The following is a 19,776-nucleotide window of genomic DNA, read 5'->3' on the forward strand; positions in this document are numbered from 1 at the left end:
TCAGTCTGTAAGAGTTTGTAGATAGTTTTCAATACAATTTACACATTTCACATATATAATTTATTAGTTTAGATTCAAGAACAATTATTAGTGGATTTATTAGGTAGAATTTCCTTTTTAAATATTAAAAACGTGATTCAAACCAAATTATTATACGTATTAGTGGGACAAAATACTTTATTGACAAATTCATAATTATCATTTTGTAATAACACAACAATTTTTTCCATATATACAAGTTATTCACAAATCAGCCTAAACACAAATGAGAGTATTATAACACAACTACAATTCTCAATGGTGTCTACAACTGTTAATAAAAAGCAACTAGAGCTGCCTGCCTTTTTTTGGTTCAACATGGCTGACAACAAACTGAATGTCCACTCCTGTCTGCCAAAAAGAAACAAAGTCTATGACAGGTGAATTTGGTAACATTGTGGAAATTGCTGATTTTAAGATCCCAACATGAGTCAGAATGTGTCACTCACATAAAGCACGATGATGAATCATATAACCAACAGATCTGGTCATTTCAAATTGCTCCACAGATTCAGGACAGCAGCAAGTGGATCCAGAGCAGCGCCTAATAAATATTATACTGAAGCTATAACCAAGTAAATGTCCTCAAAAGCCACCTGTGGGGTCAAAATGATGACTATGAGCAATATGTTAAATAAGGTACAGAGATGAAGTAAAAATTAACAAAGCACAAACTAAAGAAAATTGCTGAGCTGGATGTTTCCTTTTAGCCCCTTGACATCAGTGAGCCCTTCAAAATTAGGAAATGACACATAAAGTTATAACGTCAGCAAAAGTTTTTTTAGAAGTAGAAAAAAAAAATCAAGCACAGTATTGCTCAAACCTCTGCCACCACCGTCAGCAACTGACCTTTGTGTGTGTGAGAATGTGTGTTTGTGTGTCTGTTCTCACGCCTGCAGGCATGTATGTATATTCATATCAATGTGGAGATAAATCTCAGAGTTGGCCTGTCGCTGTTTATCGATGTTTGACATCTAAAACCTATTTTGATACTTGTGTTTTCCTCTTCATCAACTTTGGGTTTCAGTTCAATCTTTTGCATCATCTGTCACTGTCAAACTCTGGGTTGTTTTCTCATAGTTGTCGCCATCGGCCTATCAGCAGAATGTTTCCTCACTGGGTCTCCGAGGTCAAGTCAGTTGAGGGCTGGAGCGCTGCTCGGTGGAAGGGTGGGGGTGTCATCTCTAAATGCATCTGACTGAAGGTCTGCAGAAAAAAAGGACACTGTCTTTATCCTGTGTCTTCAAACAATTTACGTCAAAGTGTTGGTATTACTGCACAGTGCACAAAACAGTGTACACCTTGCATTTTCAGCATTAACTCCCACACAGATCCGCAGTCACTCCGATCAGGTTTTTGAGCTCTCGGCATCGAGAACATTTGACAACTAGCAAAAAAATGTGTTCCTGAAACATGTAAAGTGGAACATTAAAGTCAGCATGGCATATTATGTAGATGTAACGTAAGTGTTGTTTTCAAAATAAAAGGAAAAAGGAAAAGCTCTTTGAGTCTTAAGAGAAGAGAAGATTTTGAATTTCTGCTTTTAAATGTGGCTAACTTATGTGTTTTCAAATTCCTTAGCTTTAAACATAACTTTCCCAAATCAACATTTTATCAGATAAAGAAAATCTAGATGATTGTGTATTGTTAAATCTATAGGCAGTTCAATTTTGAAAGTGGTAGCTGGAGTCCGTATAGTGATACTAAAAGACTCCAGCATGGACTTTGGTTGATAATGCTTTGCCTTTGCTTTGCCAAGTGATCAGGTTGTTAAGGTATTTGGGTTGTTGTTAGGGTGTCGCTAGGTGTATTTAAGATGAGATGAGATAAGATACATGATAATCTAATACAATCACACACACACACACACACACACACACACACACACACACACACACACTTTTCTTTTTGTCCCAAAATGAGAGAAACAAGGCACCCTGGAAATGCTGACTCAGTGTGATGATCTCCTGTAATACAGTGCTAGTTATTTGTTTTTGGTTGACATGAAATACGGGTTTCTCAGCATTGAATTCTGGGTAGCTGTTCACTCCCACACACACACACATTTTCACACCAAAAATTAGAGAAGGGTGGTGTGGTATAAATGCTGACTCTGTGTGATCGTTGACGGTAGTGGGTTGGTTTTTCCATTCCAGCTTTTGAACGTTTTTATGTTCTACCAAATTAAAGGCATCCAAGCAGAGCATTAGGATGTTTGAAAAGATTATGTTTCTAATCATCAGAGGACTGTAAAGCAGAGAGTATGATAACATGTCCAACTCACCAATGAGTGTCAAGCCATGCTGCTCGTTCAGTATAACCGACGTCTCCTCTTCCTCCTCCTCTTCTCCCCAGTCTGCGATGTTTGCAGGGGGGATGCACTGCTCCAAGAACAGGTCCTCCTCGTCTTCCTCCATGTCCATGTTCTCCGGAGGCCAGCGCAGCTCTCCGCTCTCCACCTCGCTCACCTCCGTGGGTTCCACCACGATGGAGGGTAGACGCTCCTTCACGTGGTCGAGGTCCAGCCTGTTCAAGGTGGTTTCTGGGTCCAGGACAACCTCAACGGGGTCAGGGAAGATCTGGAGGCAAAGGCGAGAGAGCTTATTGAGAATTGAGCAGAAAAGTCCTGCTGAAAGTAAGTATAGTTTATGGCAAAAATACATTGATACTGCATTTGTTTTAGTTTTTAAATCAGTTTTGACCACTCTCATATTGGCTTATCTTACAGATATCTCTTTCTCTCTCACACACACACACACACACACACACACACACACACACTTACGCAACACTGTACTTATTGTGGCTCATGAGTTTCACTACTACATTTTATCTGAAGCTATCGTATTATCTTGGTGTGATGAATTTAACCCGAATGTGTTGCGACACCAGTTTGGTCACAGTCTGGTCACGGTATGATGATGGAACGTACCTGGAATGAAATTCTTTGGTCCCTCCTTTGCATGTCTTCACAGTTTGGATCTCTGCTCATCTCCTCCATGAATCTGCAGAGGAAACAAAGCCATAACAGAGACTAGAAACAAACATACACTGTAAAGGAGCAAGTGCCATTTTCACCATGGAGACATTCTCCTCCTTTTGCCAATATGAAGCCTGCCATGGTGAAATATTTCGTTCTTTTAGAAACAAAGGTCCCCCATAGTTTTGTACAAAAGATCTCACTATAATTGATCATATTCTTTTAAAAAACTTCAAACCACTAACATCTTCCAAACCAAATAGTATATCCTTGGATGTCAAGTGAAGGATCTTTGCCTCGTAGAATAATATACAACAGTGACTGACAGCTAACTACGCAGAAAACTGCCAAAGGAAATTCAGCCAACTGACTGCTTACATGGCCTTGTTTCTCTCACTCTTACATGTCTATCTGAATTTTTTTAATGAGCGTTTCACAGCACAGCAGAGGTCCTCAGTTGGACAGTGAGTGACTGGCACTGGATGAAATGAATCCATCCGGTTTTCTATGAAACAACCCCCCCCCATAAGAGCTGAATTACAGTAGTACCACAGTATCCCACATCCAGGCTTTTGATTGGTCAGAGATTTTCTGCCCTGTATGTCACTGGCCAAAGCCGGTCTGAATATGTGAATTATATGACTGTGTGCGGGTTTGTGAGTCTCCTAACACACACACACACACACACACACACACACACACACACACACACACACACACACACACACACACACACACACACACACATTGGAACACACACACTCATACTTCAGATTAGTGCAAATAGGGTTTGATACCAAAATGGATTATGTCCTCTGTCGCTCATATTTTGTTTCCTTACAGGCAGAACAAAAATGCTGTTTTTGCTCTGTCAGCTCTTATAAAGGGCTGTGCGCCTTAGAAGAGGAAGCTTTTGGGGACCTTTATGTCATCTCTCAGCCACTATTTTCACCAAACATCACAGTCACCTCTGTTTCCTTTCAAGCCCCGATCGTTTTCCCTTTAACAGACTGTATGTTGGGTCCACAGTCTACAGTGTCTGTAAAAGTTGTCACATGTTTCAGTTACATGCATGAGCCTGTGTCCACATCCAACTTCAAATCTGTTTATGGTCTCCAGAAAAGCCGACGGGGGATTAAGAAGGACTGAGGATCTGTACGAATCCTCTTTTTATCCCCCTCTCCTGCTCCCCCTCTCCTCTTCTCACTGTGTCTCACTGTCTGTCCTCCTGCTATAAGTACCAATCATGGTTTGTTGTCATTCAGAGGCCTGGTGTAATGACACAATCTGTTAAATCTTGCTTACTCTTTAATGAAATTTCAGTTGAAAGACAGATCTAATCTCCAGTCTTTCTGTTTTTTGACCCTGCGTCTGGTACTTTTTGATATTTGCTAAGAGCAGTATTATTCACATGCACACATGCTACATCAAACTAAGGAAGTAACTCAAATTATTTTGATAGAGAACAGCAGAATGTCACGCAGTAGAGGCTATAGATATGCAGCAGATTCATTATATATCAGTATGTATGCGGTCTAGTATAAGCTGCACACGAAGGGCATAAAAATAAAAGCATGGCTAGATGTTAATGAAGAAAATATGGAGAGATATGAATTAACTTTTGCTTTTAATTCTCACAGCTGACTCAATATTATAAAGGAGGGTCATCAGAAAATGATGCAGAATGAATAACAAAAGGTGGTTTGGAAATACAGAATATAGTAATGTAATGTATTTCCAGGTCAAAACTATATCATACTATATATTAATACTAATGAGCAAATATTAACATGATAACACACTAAACTAAGATGGTGGGCACGGTGAACTTTATATCTGCTAAACTTCCAGATGATAGCGTTATCATTAGGAGCATGTTAGCATGCTAACATTAGCATCTACCTCAACACACTTCTGTGCCAAAGTGCAGCCTCATTAAGCTGCTAGCCTGGCTGCAGACCGTTAATCTTGTTGTATGATATACAGCGTTTGTACCTCTTTATGGTTCATTCTTTCATTTGGATATATGCAAGTACACACACGTGTCTGTCTTGAGATAGCCAGTTTGAGAAGCATATGCTTTAGTTCAAGTAGTACATTAATTCAGTTTTAACAATTGAGAATTTCAAAAAAATTGCATCAGCTGATTTCTCTCTCTCTCTCTCTCTCTCTCTCTCTCTCTCTCTCCCCCCCAACCCTGATTTTTCTTTCTGACTGCCTTAATGTGACACATTTCAGGCTAAGTGTCTCCATCAACATCCGTAAGTTCATTGTATGATATGACAAATGAAGGAACACTAAGCCAGTTTCCACGACCGCCAAAACGAGGCCGCCCTGTTCTCGTCTAAATAGGATCAGCTTTGGGAGGATGCTATCATTTTTGACCCACTTGTGAATGTGCGCAGCCCTACAATTCAATTTCTGATATTATGCTGCTGACAACTGTGTCACGCTAAGCTGTGTGTGTGCCACCTGGGATGGAAACTTACAGCTATTGTGATGAAGAAGCTTAACCTCCATGTAATCCCCCTCATATACACTTCCTCTTAAACACCTGCACATTTCAGCTCAGTCAACAATCAGTCTTGGTTTGTGCAGAGTGCTGTATTTTGTAAGCCACAGGATCAAACGTGCAGTAACACTATTTTAAAAAAAATGTACATGACAATAAAAAATTATTATAATATAAAAATTGTTGAAGGGAAGATATAGAGTTTAATTAAATGAGAATAAATCTGAAATGTTCAGTTGAAATGATACACAGGACTCATGGAGAGATTTGAAATTGCTTTCGTTTCCATTTTTGCAATAACCGCGAGCCCAATGGTCAGTGAAATACACATCTAAATTTAGATGCCTCTACATGCCAAACTGAGATTAGTGTGCTCAAGAAGAGGAAATTGTGTCAGAAGTGAGGCATTTGGTATAATAAACTAGACAGAAAACTAAGTGTTAAGCATTTATTTTCCTGTTACCACCAGAGAAACAATTTATTTATCATCTTGTTTCAGTTCTATAATGGACTTCTTGTCTTTCTGCAGCCACTTTCCTGTCCATTCAAACAGAAAATAGTGAGATAAATGGGCCTCAAACTGATAAGAAGAAATCCTTTAAAGGTTTCTTGCAACATGCTGTTCTAATGCAATAAATGAAATGAGGCTGAAGAATTCTGAGGTCCCATTACAGCAGGCCATGAGGGTTTCCTGTTTTACACTTCTCAAGCATCACCAGAGCTGGACTGTTGCATGATTTAAACATATGCTCAGGACTAAAGAAAGCCCTGGTACCAAGTTATTAGGCCCAAAAGCTTCACAGCAGCTACTAAATGAAGCATGAAGTGAGGTTGTTTTTTGCAAACAACTGTTTTTCAAAGCCAGGAATGAACTTTTGCAAACTCAATTTTTAAGCCAACATGGATGAGAAGTTGTTAAAATGCTGAGAAGAAATGTGAACGTCTAGTTCAATCACAGCTGAGCAAACTTCAAGGGCTGTTGATTGTATGATTCGCAAAAGCTCCAGAATAGCGACTAAATAGACCTTGTGAGGAAACCGTTTTTTTAACTATATTTACTACTTTGATGAGGAGTCTTGGCTGAGTTAATCTCATCTCACCTTTCTGTTTGAATTTGCCCGATCTCATCTTCATGATCAGAAGATACACACTTTACTGTTCACCTGCATCAAGAGCGAACTCTCGTAGTCAGGTGAGGGGTCATGTTGAGTACATTAAGGGGGGCTTCCTCTTGCTAGTGTGAATACTATTTGTGCCTGAAATACACACACACACAAATTCCAGCCTCTTACCCCTCACTTGCGGTCAGGCAGATGTCTTCTCCATCTTGGCACAGCTCCACGGTGGTGAAGCTTGTCTCCTCCACAATGAGTACAGGTGACACTAGAGGGGGTGCAGGAGGAGGTGAGCAGCTCCCACAGCATTCCCCCTCCGCAGAGGCCTCAGCGAGGCTTTTGGCCTCCAGGGCGAAGCCTGGATGGGTGGGGGGTCCCAAACCCTCAGATGTCCCAGAAGTTAAGCAGAGGATCAGGACGTGGTTGTGTGCCTGATTTCCTTTTTCAGGACAGCACCTGTCTCACTTGTCCAGCTCCGTGCTGAGTCTGCCTGCTGTCCCAAAGCCTACATGCATTCCTGTGTCCCCCGTCTCCAACTTCCTTCCTCATGTCCCGCTCAATATCCCTCCCTGTCCCACCCCACCCAACTGCCAGGCTTTGGAGAGGAGCAGGATTAACGTCTCTTTCGATTACAGAGGCTGGATGGGTGACGTCAGCCAAGCCTGACGGTCCCCTTTGATGAGTTGGCACACTGGGTCGCTGTTGCATCTCTAAAAAAGCATATAAAGGACACACAGATGGCACATGACCCTACTATTGATCAAAGCTAAATTGACTCAGGGAGGAGCATAAATGCTCACAAAATGAACAAGGACGAATTGGGCTCGTTTTTGATATGTTCCTCTCTATTTCTTCCCCATCCCATGCCTCTCTCTCTCTCTCTCTCTCTCTCTCTCTCTCTCTCTCTCTCTCTCTCTCTGTCTCTCTGTCTCTCTCTCTCTCTCTCTCCCTCTCTCTGTGTGTGTTCCTAACTGTATGTGCCGTTGCTCCATCAGTGGATTTAGATTTGGACGATTCATGGAATTAGCCCAGGGATCAAGGGCTCAGAGTTGGGGGGGGGTGGGGGGGTAGATATATATATATATATATATATAACAGGCTCCAACTATGGCTAACAGACAGAGCGCTGCTAACAGCCGTGTGTAATCCTCTCTGTAGGCTAAGTCAGTAGGCTATATATGTAACATGCAGCATGAAGAGTGTCCTGCTCCTGCAGAAGTATGAGTGAAGAAAATTCTAAAAGCATCTTCCAAATAATGGTCATGTAATATATGTATATTTATTTTTTATTTTTTATTTTTTTTATTTAAATATGTATATTCTGCTTTAAACATTAGAAATTCACACAACGAGCTCTCTATTTGAAATTTAGAAGATCATCAATTTCCTGCAAATTAGTTTGAATCTGATCTGCATGAAATGGTTTGCATATTTAAGTTGCACAAAATCAAAATATATATTTATCAGCTGAGTCAAATGCAGCTTTAATTAAGAACCACATTCTAGCTTGTTAGAGAACAACACCCACCATTCTAAATTTTGGAAGGTGTAAGCTATTGTATAGGTCTGGGGAAATTTCCAGTCCAATCTTCGCTCTCAAAATCAGCTTCAGGAGACAGAACCGGTGTCTTCCCTGATCTAACCTTGCAGAGACTACAGTAACTGTGAGCTGCTCTCCACATACGGTAAAGTATAAGCTCATTGCAGATTAGTTGCAGCTCTGTGTGACTTGTTCAGGTGACGAGCAGGAGCAGAAAACTCAGTGGCAGCAGCTAGTGGGCAGGTGAGGAAGGGCAGATGTTACAAGAAAAGGTTTGCATCTGTATGCTGGGTCTGTCATCTTCCACCATGTACATGTACAAAGAACAACTGATTCAGACTGATTACCAAATACATGGATGGTGTTAAACTAACCGATAGAAAGAAATAGATTAGATACAAAACGTCTCCAAACTTTATTAAAGAGCAGAGCTCTGCGAACCAGAAAATCTCCACCGTTCATGCGTAACATCAGTGTAACAAGACAGTGCAGGTGTTGATCCTGAATTTCACAGCTCAGTGTGTCGCTGTTTTAGCCAAACCTATAATGAAAGAGTCTTGTTCCTGACGGAAAAATAATCAACATGCTACAGACTTGAACTGCCAATCTATGAGTTCTATGCTGTCCTCACCACAGGAAGAGTAGTTGCCTTCTCGTCCGAGCTGAACGTCACTCACAGTACTTCCTACCACTCTGGTGTCCTGAAGCTTGTGGACGTGCTGGTCAACGAGGGAGACCCCTACAGTCCTGACACAGGCCTCTTTACCTGCCCTCTGGAGGGACTTTATCACTTACCGGTGCACATGTCCAAGTGTGGACGGGCTCAGTGTGCCATGTACAAGAATGGAGATAGTTTGGTTTCAGTGTATCACACTAGTCTCCCAGATGAATGTAGCCAGGTGGCCAGCATCAGTAGCACAGTGCTGCTGTCTGAGGGAGACATGGTGTGGGTGAATTTATGGGGTCATGGTCGGCATGAGATCATTGCAACAGAAGATAATGATACTGTCTTTGTCGGGATTCATTTAGGGCAACTGAGACAGATAGAGGCGCTTGAAATCTTTCTGAAATGTGTTCAGCTATGTGACATATTTCATGCGAAAGTATCACCATATAGCTGAATTTGTCATGTATATATGCACGATACATAACCTGTCAAACATGCATTACTTCTGTTAACAACAATACTTGTTTTTGAACAAAAGCTCACTTGCCCAGAGCATTTTGAAAAAAAAAATTGAAAAAAATGGAGATAAGAAAACATGTAAAAGCCAGAGGCAGAGGCACAATAACTGATCACCGGTTTGTGAGGACATGGCTGTGTTTATTTCTTCATTCTGCTTGTAATCTCCCCTCTGGCTTAGGTTTACTCACTAATTCTCTCTTATCCCGCCACTTGTTGTGTTACAGAAGATTAAAATTGATTTTACGATTTTATTTTTGTATGATAGTATTATTGATTAATATGATACTCATTTAAAGAAATGTGAGGAAAAAAATATATAAATCATGGTCAGTAACACATCACATACACAACTCTGTAAAATCCAGTTATGTAAAATGTGATATTCTGAATACATCACGAAAATCCCCCTTTGAAAACAGGAAGTCTATTATTACTGAGGACAAGCAACAAGAGTTTAAAGTGTCATTTTCACTATTATTGAACTGATTTTGAATCAACCACAAATACCTAAACCATTCCTCACTAGACAGTATTTACATCACATGAGTCTTCTGTTGTCACTTGGACCTGTAGATCCTGATGTTGTTGTACCATGCCTGCTTTATCATTCTATGGTCTGTTCAGTTGCGAGACGATCTCTGCACCAATGCCTCTTACTTCCTTCCTCAATGTCAAACCCACCACATAAGTATTGTGTAATTACTCTATGGTTACACTAAACTCATTGAAGTCAGGCTCTAATATGTTCTAATTATCACAGCTTGTTTTAAGAATCTGAATCTTTGCATAACCTCTTAGCATGTTGCCTCACCATGAGACATTCTGCAAACCAGAAAAACCACCTCACTTGCCTCTACTGTTTTCCAGCTGATGACGTGTTTTTTCAACATATCTCGGCAGCAGCAGCAAAATAAGTTCCTCTATTTTTAATATAGCTGTCTAATAACATTACTCAGATTCCAGCATGCCTGCATTTCTCATTTTATGTTGATTTGTATTTATAGAACAATTAAGCAAGAAGTGATCCTTAATATAAAATAAGCAAACATTTCCACAAATAATTCTTGTCATTTTTCAGTTGTAACTAGAAACCAGACGAACAACTTTGGCTTCTCAGGTTGTCTTCATAACATTCGCAGCATTCCCCTGCAAGACAGCAACAGGTAAGAAGCTCTTTGTTCCTAAGTTAGATTTGTTGTAGGATTTAATGCCAGAATTTGCAAAAATATATTTCTATTTGAAAGGACTAACAAATAATTTGTATACATTTTACATTGGAGTATTATTTGCTTTGGTTAGAGAAATGCACTGAAATTGAGATGGAAAGAGTAAAATGTAACTTATTGCTGAAATAATTCCTAAATATGTTTTAACTAATCATTGATTTATATAGTAAACTGCATCAGTCACATGTGACCACATAATCTTGTGTTTAACTGCCTTTCTATTTTATATTACAAGTCTATAGAATTGCAGCTTGTAGACAGTTAAATCACTGATATTATGTTATAAAATATAATATAAAATATTGTACTCATTTAATTCTTGTTTTTGTTTTTACAGACAACATCAGAAGTTTTAGTCATGGCGTATGAACCAGGTAGAGGAGACAACATTCCTCCATCAGGTAAAAAAGCCCTCCATTTTAAACATTGCTGTTATGCAGGGCCATAACACCAATATGTGTCAACTTTTCAAAGCATCATGCATCATGTTGTTATGTTTGCTAGTTAAATTCACCTCTCTTTGTGAGAATTATTATTCCATTAACGTGTAATAGTTTCAATTGGAGTACACTACCTAAAATACTTTGTGTAAAGCTAGTTATCAATAATAAAAATGAATTAAAAAAAAATACTGTCTTTAATGATTTTGTTTTAACTGTAAACAACATTTCTCCTCACAAAGGAATGAGTTAGTTGGTTGCTTTTTGTGACATAAACTAGGCATTACAACATTGTTAACTCCTTGCTCTTATTACCATGGTGTCACCCATTCTAGGCACTGTAGCTTTCACAGCCAAGCTGAGTGTCCATGACAGCTACCCCTGTTACTCTGGAGTCCTGAAGTTTACCACTTTACTGGTCAATGAGGGAGGAGGCTACAGTCCCGACACAGGCGTCTTCACTTGCCCCCTGGATGGCTTCTATTACTTCACGGTGCATATGTCTGTGTATGGTCGCGGACAGGGCACTATCTTCAAAAATGGAGAGAAAGTAGTGTCTCTGTATCACACCTCTCTGCCTGATAAGTGCAGCCAAGTGGCCAGCATGAGCAGTGTGATCAGACTGTCCAAAAGAGACGAGGTCTCTGTGAATATCTGGGGGCCGGGCAGAAACGACATCTTTGCAACTGATGATAATGACACTGTGTTCACTGGTTTTCGTTTGGGTTAAACACATTATAGAAAGCATCAATAAAGATAATGGCTGTGACAATAAGCCAGCACCACCTCAGAGTATGTATTATTGAGTGAAGTTTGTTATATGAACGTTTCCTTGTGGTTTTGCATCAATACATTTAATTTGTTGCTGAAATTAACTTTATATAATAATATAATAGGCTACTGTATGGCAAATAGAAATAAGAGCGCCTCAAAGCTTCTTTTTTCAGTCTTCCCCACACCTGGGGGCGCTGTCTCGGAAATCCTGATATATTTCATAGTACACGCATGCGCAGACGGTCTGTTTTCAAACGAGTGGAAGCAAGCGGCGGTGGAAGAAGTGAAGGATCTTGAGAGAGCGTCGCACATTTATTATTTGTCACGTTTAACTTCAACATATAGTTTTTCCAATGGATTTGGAAACTGGAACATACGAACCAGGATTTGTTGGGATCCGGTTTTGTCAAGAATGGTGAGTTTGCGGCCAATTAGAGGATAGATAAGTTACACGAGCGTGTTAAAGCTAAACGCACGTTAACACAACGTTCTGATGAACAAACCGCGCCTGTTTGTTTTCCAGTAACAACATGTTGTACCCGAAAGAAGACAAGGAGAACCGTATCCTGCTCTATGCGGTAAGTATCTGGGTCACAGTTAAGGTCCCATAGAAATATCAGTGAGCTGTAGTGTCTCAGTGCAATGCATGAGGGATCACTCCAATGGTAATATTGATATACTGAGGCCCATATATACAGTGATAAACCTCTGTCCTGTGATAGGTTGTTGCTGCTTTTACAGAGATACAGGAAAGCAGTGAGCTTAAATGTCCACTGTTACCATGTAATAATTTGCTCTCTCTCTGTATTGAACTCAACACACAGTGCCGGAACTGTGACTACCAACAAGAAGCAGACAACAGCTGCATCTATGTCAACAAGATCACCCACGAGGTTGAGTAAGTAAACGAAAACAAAGTGCTAAATGAGTTGCTAAGAACTTGATTTTCGCTCGGAATTGACGACTATGCCACGCTGCTGTTCTCTTAACGTCTCACTCTGCTGTCATGACGTCCAGGTGTACACAGGACCCTGTGACATCACTTCTGGGTGTTGTTACAGGTTTAACAAAGCTCATTTTTCCGTCTGTCTATAAGAAATAGGCTTAAAATATTGAGTTTGTGTGTGGTTTCCTGCTTGTTGTGCATCCACTACATCTTTTTAGCCCTTAACCAACACAAAAATAATCATACAAATCAAGTTAAACGTATTTTTCAGACACTTTCCAGCACTCTAGTCCTGACGTTTAATAGGATCTTCTGAAAGTCAGTTAAAGAGAATCCCTCGATTATATTTGTGCACATTCAGAATGCAGAAATGACGTTTTCAATGGTGTGAATACATTTTGAGTGACTACACATAAGGCTAAACATTTGTAATAGGGCAACGTTTGTAACACTCAAGACACTGAAACATTCGATTGCACATTTTACATGCGTAATCTCAGTCACTAGAGGGCTAACTGTTGGTGAGTCATCCAGTATCTTGCTTTTCTCTTTCTCCAGTGAGTTGACACAAATCATTGCTGACGTATCTCAGGATCCAACACTTCCCAGGACAGAGGACCACCCTTGTCCCAAGTAAGTTTTACCAGAACGAATCGACCTCACCCATTCTCTCTGGAGCCCCCTAATTCATATCTTTTTAAATTGTATATGTATTGTGTTGTCAGTACGGTGCAACATTCAGTATTGTTTCAATTTTACACATTCGGCACAGCTTTGTTTTATTTATTTATTTTTATTTATTTTTTACCACCTCAGAGCGAAAACTTGTCTCCTACATTCCCTGCAACAATCTTTTATAAACGGCATCATGCCTAATGTACAAACAAACAATCCCACTACAGAAACTGAGCAAAACTGGTTTCCCATTAGAGTCCTCATTCTCACTATATTCTGAATATTTACTGGGAATTTTGCCCTTTTTCACCGGCCATGTTCTGACAATATTTCTGTAAATTTACCTTGCTGGATGTTTGACACTTTCTTCACCAGCAACGCATTTATGTCACCACTTTCCCGTCTTGAACCGGGCAGGTAACCATCCTTTAGGACTTGACTCCTGATTGTGTAATGAGGCCTTGTGTTTTTAGAATAGTTTCTAACAATGTTCTTCAACCATGTCCACCCAGATGCGGTCACAAGGAGGCAGTGTTCTTCCAGTCTCACAGTATGAAGGCTGAGGTAACGATCATTGTCATTTAACACATAATGCATGACTTGTAGTTTTAATGTTGTTTGTCTCTGAAAAAGTTCACTTGCTTTTTGTGATCAGTGAGGAAACACCTTTTCCTGTTGTCTATACATCTTTTTTTGATTTTACAATCTGAGTAGACGACCTAATACTTGAATATGTTTCTCATGACAGGATGCTATGAGACTGTACTACGTCTGCACGGCCCCTCACTGTGGACACAGATGGACAGAGTAAAGCCAGTGATGATGATGACGAGGTCGAACATTTTCATCTGCCGTATCGCTGTTCTGATAAAGCTGCAGCTCAGATGGAGTTCCTTCTTTTCTATTACTGTGCAGTTTTTTTTGTCCAACAGCAGAGCTGCTGATTTCTGTAGACCCTGAAAGTATCTTTGTTTGATTGCTTGCAGTTAGTCAGACACCATCTTGTGAATATAATGTATTAATACTTTTTTTAATAGCAGTTGTCATTTTCAAATGTGTTTTGTTAGATTAAAAGAATCAGTTGTTTCAAATGTCTCTGAGTATTTAATGAAAAACGTGTTACAAATACTTAAATTATTATTTACATTAGGAGACAAACCCATGCTTTTGGCAGCATGGACACTTAATGGGCATCTTCTATAACTTTATGCCAGGATTATACCACTTCCTGTTTCCTCCCACTGTAAACGCATACACACAGCTGCATAATGTAAAACAGATACTACCGGTTTCCTCTTCAAACTTTACGTGAACCCTCGTTTACGGTAAAGAAACGGCCACGGTGTTTTTGTCTCCAAGTGGAATATTGACCGTGTCGATTCCACTTCCTTCTTTTTCAACCGCGTATATTCCACAAAATCTGTTGGGTAACTGTAGATTATTACTTGGCCAACGTGACCAATTGAGACATATAACTTGTGCGCTGACACATCGACGTGGAGGGTAGAGGAAGGTGTGCTTCCCGTGACCACACCTCCTGAGACGGGCTCCTTCATAACGCAGCTGCACTGCCCGCTGCATTCAAAGGCGTCTGCGAACGGAGGTATGGACCAGACAGGTATGACGACAAAACAGCCTTACACTACATATTTTACACTTGGAAATCTTGATAACATTTTATGGCATATGCCAAGTGATTAATTATGACTGTACTGTAATCGCTTTTCAGTGAGCATTGTTTCGAGGCAGCAGTGGGGAGCAGTTGCCCCTAAAAGTAGGGAGGCCTTGAAAGGCTCTGCCAAGAAAGTTGTCATACACCACACTGCCCTCCCAAGATGCAAAGACCAGACAGAGTGCATGAAGCGCGTGGTCAGCATTCAGAGAACGCATATGACGGAAAGAGGCTTCGATGACATCGGATATAAGTGAGTACCTCAAACGCTCCAGGTGAATGTCATTTTTCGAGTGATGTTCATATTGTGTGTGTGTGTGTGTGTGTGTGTGTGTGTGTGTGTGTGTGTGTGTGTGTGTGTGTGTGTGTGTGTGTGTGTGTGTGTGGGGGGGGGGACGTGGGCGTACTGGAGGAGATTTAGTAATGTATCCCTTTTAATAAGTTTCTGCTACTTTTCGATCCTATAGGATCCTCAACCATACTCTCTGTGTGTTTCAGTTTTCTTGTCGGAGAAGACGGAAAAGTGTATGAGGGCCGCGGCTGGGGTGTGGTAGGGGCACATGCCAAAGGCAACAATCATGACTCACTGGGGATTGCCTTCATGGGAAATTTCAAAGGTAGGTGCACCTATTTATTTTTTTATTGTCCAACACTAAGAAACGTATCACATCGCATGAAAACCTTCAGAATGGTGTTATGAAGTCAGAAATGGTAATGCTACATCTTTTCATTTCAGATAACACGCCGAGCACAGAGGCAATGTCGTCTGTCAAATGCCTGCTGCAGTCTGGAGTTTGTCAGTGCTTTTTAAACCCAGAGTTTACCCTGCTTGGGCACAGAGATCTGGGACAAACCGAATGTCCAGGGGGTAAACTGTATGCTGCTCTACCACAGCTGAGGGGCACATAATGCTCTCTACAGATCATGATAGGTTTCATGAAATGAAAAAAAGCTTTGATTGCACACAAACCTTCACCAGTTCAATTTTAAACCCCAGATTAGAAATGTACAAAGTGACAGGATAAATCTATTGAACACTAATGGTCCAATACATTTTTGATTATGATTTATTTTTTATCATGGCTGTCCTCAGAACTAAGGGAAGCTTTGTGTCCCGCAGGTTTCACTTCTCTTAGACTTTCTCTTACAGCACAGGGAGCCATCATATGGGGTGAGACCAGTAGGTCCACCAATGCAAAATGCATGAAACTCACTACGCTTACATTTACATGTTGAGTAATTGTCACAGAAGCTCTTACTTTTTAATTACATTCTTTCAATTTGTCACCATGCTACTTTTGTGTTACATAAGTGCAATATTAATATGTTTGGCACTACATTTTACTTATGAATACTCTGCATGATATTGTTATTAATGGGCAAGTGGTGTAAGCTAAACATTCACATGGATTTAACCTGTGCTAATATTATATTAATAAATACCGTGTTATCAGCAATATTCTGACTATTTGATTCATTATATTTTACTTGTGTGAGGATTTCTCTTTTCGTTCATTCTCTCTCCGTTAGCCACAGAGTGGCGCTTGCTGCTTGGGTTTCACTATTTGGTTCACGGGAGTCCTCTAAACCAGGAGTTCTTAATTTTTTTTGACCTCGGGGCCCAACTTTTCAAGTACAAAGTGGCCCGGGGCCCATTCAATTAACACTGTATTGGTTTAACTAATTGATCTCACTCTTGGTTTGATTTGTATTCAATAACAAAATCAAATTCACTTACAGTTTAACAAGCAAAAACCTTGTCAAATAAATGACATGATACAATGTGATCATCACATTTATTTATCATGTGTATGTAAACCTGCATATACAACAAGACGCCCAACAGGCTAACAATTCATGGAACAAATCAAGGTAATACAAGAACTAATTTAAAGGCTCAAGTCGGGCTTATTAACACAAAAATAACTAATAATTGGGTTTTACTACAGAAAAAAAGGAGGGACTCTCAAAAAAACTGAGAAAAAAATGGAAATTTGATAAATATGTGGTAATAAAATACATTCAAAATAATACGTTTCAAATTAAACACACTGTAAATAGACAGTCCACACACTGGGCTCTCGGCTCTGCCTCGTTACCTCCGTTCACAAAGCCGCAATTAATGAAGTCAGGATTGTAAATTTAGGCTTCTCGGGGGGTTTGGCACCACTTTCGTCTTCATTTTTTTGGTTTTAAATTAGTGCTGGGCAACGATTAACATTTTGAATTGCGATTAATCGCATGATTTTCTGCGATTAAACGCATTGTTATGTGCAATGTTCAATAATGAATTCAAAAGTAGTGTATTGTGCACTTTTATTTTAAAAGTACTGCTATATGAACAAAAGTGCAATAACATTTGGTTTGCAAACACTTTAAACAAATCAGGTTCTTTTTAACAGCAGTATTCCCTTTACACGGTAGCAGTTAAAATACAGTTAAAATGATTCTGATCATAGATATTCAGCCGGTGTTCACAATTTTTTTTTGGGGGGGGGGGCGGCGGCAGGAAGAGACGCCACACAAACGCACACACACACACACACACACACACACACGCACACAAACAGCTGTTCACCGCTCGCTGCCCGGTTCTTGTGTTAAAAATGTCCGCTTAATAATAATAAAAAAACTGCGTTAATGCGCGATAAAATAATTGTCGGCGTTACTTAATTAATGCGTTAATGCGATAATAACACGTTAACTTGTCCAGCACTATTTTAAATACTTCTCCATAACTTTCGCTACAGGCTAGCGGCTAGCTGAGTGTCTTCTTCTGCTTATTTGAGCTTGTTAAACAACTGACTGACGCATTACCGCCACCAAGTGGTGGGAAGCTATATTGTAACTGAGCGTCTCATGGATAATAGTAACGTTAATATCTCTGGTGTCTTCAATTGATAACCGAAAAATACGTGATATTGTGATAAATCGTCTAGTTGATTATATTAGTTGTGTAGAATTGTGTTTGGAGTTTGTATAAATGGCTTACATTATAGTATTGCCCAGACCTTTTTTAAAATCTGGTATATAACATGTATACATGCATTATATTCGCTCTGGATAAATGCATTTTTTTTCGACGGTATATGCTACTCGTCTGAGCCCTCGAGTCCCCGAATTCGGGGGCGTCGTGCAGAACAGGTTTTAATAGGCTACCTGTTGGGATGTACTGGTTGATATTATTATGCATACATATGCGATGCGGAGCGTGGTGGTCGGACATCTTGTGGACAGAAAGTCTAACTACGTGGGACCGAAGTTGGATATTATCGAACTATTTGTCGACCTGAAGTTTCCCAAGTTAGGTAAGTGTGTTTTTTACTAGACAACCAATGTTATCAGTAATGTGCAGTGACCTATTTCAACCTACAGATTAATTCAATGAGTTCAACTAGCTAGCTACCACATGTAGCTTTGTTAGCTACGTTATTAACTGTGTAACGTTAGAATGCTGTGTCAGCCCCGCTTAACCGGTATAACCGTGATGTTTACGGCTACATGCAGCATTTACTGCTTCGGCAATGCGCCAGCGCTATAGTGGACACTTGAATTATATTTGTTTAACAAAGGCCAGTCTTTCCCGGAACTGTGGAATCCTGTTTACCCGGCTAAACACGGTCCAGTATGGCGGTTACGCTCACCTACAAGCCAGTTATAACATTTTACACAGACAGCCTCTTTACGGCGGTAATATATGTAACTTTATGTATGTTTTGTGTATAACATGGGGACATGAGATGGTTAATATCATTCCGTTTGGGCGGCAGCGGAGGTAACGTTAGTAACATGTTGAATCAACGTCTGTTCAAATGGGGGAGTTGGCGGCACTTGGCGGTGGCTCTGTTGTGTTAAACGTCACTTTGTTCAGAGTAAAAAAGCCGGCATGTGAAGCATTTTTTAACGTCAGTATTGCGGGGGGTTGTGACTGTTGGCTCGTGTGAACAGGTGTTACGGTTTAACTAGGGACCCTGTTAACTGGCGACCTTCAGCCGAATGCGTCTGTTGTTGTCGTAGTTACGGCAGCTGTTGTAAATAGGCAGATAACACGTAGCTGTCCTCGTGAATGCCGCATTGATTCGTTTTGCATTATAGTGTCAAACCTTCTCATTTACAGTCTTTGGTCAAAACATACCGGATTCCACGTTGGAGAGTCTTTTGAGAAAACGAGTCCACTCGAGTTTGAAACGTCGCGTGTTGTTTGTGTTGAAACAGGAAGAGAGCACGTTGCTCTTCCTTTTGAAATAATAAAGTTGGTAAAAAGAAAACACATAAACGTCTTTCGAGCCTGTTTTGTTCAAACATGTGTCACGTAGAAGAACTATGTAGCACAGTTAAAATAAGACAAATATATATATATATAAATAAATCATATTTTCGGGATTCGAACTCATATTGTGTGAGGGGAAAAAAAGTTGGTAGTCAGAAGCACTACCACTACGCCACCATCAATGTAATGTGTCATCTTGGAGACTAAAGTTAAACAACGTACAACACAGTCAGCGGTCGCTCTTCAGAGCAAAGGACACCAGATCAACTTGTGACCACACTGCGTGTTTACCATGGAGCACTCTGTCGTGTACTTCAGAAGCATGTTAAGAATATAGCTGGTTTCCGAAACAAATGGGCGCCTTATTAAAATCAGACAATTCAAAACGTCTTTGTGTCGCT

The 19,776-nt window shown here is 40.2% G+C and overlaps 4 protein-coding genes across 4 annotated transcripts; 3 read left to right on the forward strand and 1 right to left on the reverse strand.

The window, feature by feature from the left end:
• Positions 1-521: 521 nt before the first annotated feature.
• Positions 522-2,702, reverse strand: lbhl (LBH regulator of WNT signaling pathway, like). The gene is made up of 2 exons (XM_068734953.1): positions 2,324-2,702; positions 522-1,245 (listed from the first exon to the last, which is right to left on the reverse strand). Exons 1-2 carry the CDS (start codon positions 2,700-2,702, stop codon positions 1,175-1,177), a joined length of 450 nt encoding a protein of 149 aa, XP_068591054.1. The 3' UTR covers positions 522-1,174.
• Positions 2,582-11,812, forward strand: LOC137870511 (complement C1q and tumor necrosis factor-related protein 9-like). The gene is made up of 4 exons (XM_068707872.1): positions 2,582-2,674; positions 10,451-10,535; positions 10,936-10,999; positions 11,374-11,812. Exons 3-4 carry the CDS (start codon positions 10,957-10,959, stop codon positions 11,766-11,768), a joined length of 438 nt encoding a protein of 145 aa, XP_068563973.1. The 5' UTR covers positions 2,582-2,674; positions 10,451-10,535; positions 10,936-10,956; the 3' UTR covers positions 11,769-11,812.
• Positions 11,813-12,076: 264 nt separating this feature from the next.
• polr2i (RNA polymerase II subunit I) lies at positions 12,077-14,524 on the forward strand. Its single transcript, XM_068713948.1, has 6 exons — positions 12,077-12,227; positions 12,336-12,390; positions 12,637-12,710; positions 13,317-13,391; positions 13,946-13,997; positions 14,182-14,524. Exons 1-6 carry the CDS (start codon positions 12,166-12,168, stop codon positions 14,242-14,244), a joined length of 381 nt encoding a protein of 126 aa, XP_068570049.1. The 5' UTR covers positions 12,077-12,165; the 3' UTR covers positions 14,245-14,524.
• Positions 14,525-14,763: 239 nt separating this feature from the next.
• pglyrp5 (peptidoglycan recognition protein 5) lies at positions 14,764-16,564 on the forward strand. The gene is made up of 4 exons (XM_068714032.1): positions 14,764-15,051; positions 15,163-15,358; positions 15,604-15,722; positions 15,842-16,564. The coding sequence occupies exons 1-4, from the start codon at positions 15,039-15,041 to the stop codon at positions 16,012-16,014; spliced, it is 501 nt and encodes a 166-aa protein (XP_068570133.1). The 5' UTR covers positions 14,764-15,038; the 3' UTR covers positions 16,015-16,564.
• Positions 16,565-19,776: the final 3,212 nt, after the last annotated feature.

The sequence above is a fragment of the Cebidichthys violaceus genome, unplaced genomic scaffold (genome assembly GCF_023349555.1).
Source record: "Cebidichthys violaceus isolate CVI_PGR_0920_01 unplaced genomic scaffold, fCebVio1.0.p SCAF_1, whole genome shotgun sequence".
Taxonomy (NCBI): domain Eukaryota; kingdom Metazoa; phylum Chordata; class Actinopteri; order Perciformes; family Stichaeidae; genus Cebidichthys; species Cebidichthys violaceus.

Excerpts from the sequence above, each read along its gene's own strand:
- lbhl (XM_068734953.1), bottom strand. The coding sequence starts at position 2,702 with ATGTATTTTTGCCATAAACTATACTTACTTTCAGCAGGACTTTTCTGC. Across the intron at positions 1,246-2,323 it reads GCATGGCTTGACACTCATTG|ACCTTCAGTCAGATGCATTT; the intron begins GTGAGTTGGACA and ends TTTTTTCTGCAG.
- LOC137870511 (XM_068707872.1), top strand. The coding sequence starts at position 10,957 with ATGGCGTATGAACCAGGTAGAGGAGACAACATTCCTCCATCAG. Across the intron at positions 11,000-11,373 it reads AGACAACATTCCTCCATCAG|GCACTGTAGCTTTCACAGCC; the intron begins GTAAAAAAGCCC and ends CACCCATTCTAG.
- polr2i (XM_068713948.1), top strand. The coding sequence starts at position 12,166 with ATGGATTTGGAAACTGGAACATACGAACCAGGATTTGTTGGGATCCGG. Across the intron at positions 12,228-12,335 it reads ATCCGGTTTTGTCAAGAATG|TAACAACATGTTGTACCCGA; the intron begins GTGAGTTTGCGG and ends TTTGTTTTCCAG. Across the intron at positions 12,391-12,636 it reads ACCGTATCCTGCTCTATGCG|TGCCGGAACTGTGACTACCA; the intron begins GTAAGTATCTGG and ends CTCAACACACAG.
- pglyrp5 (XM_068714032.1), top strand. Across the intron at positions 15,359-15,603 it reads TTCGATGACATCGGATATAA|TTTTCTTGTCGGAGAAGACG; the intron begins GTGAGTACCTCA and ends TGTGTGTTTCAG. Across the intron at positions 15,723-15,841 it reads CTTCATGGGAAATTTCAAAG|ATAACACGCCGAGCACAGAG; the intron begins GTAGGTGCACCT and ends TTTTCATTTCAG.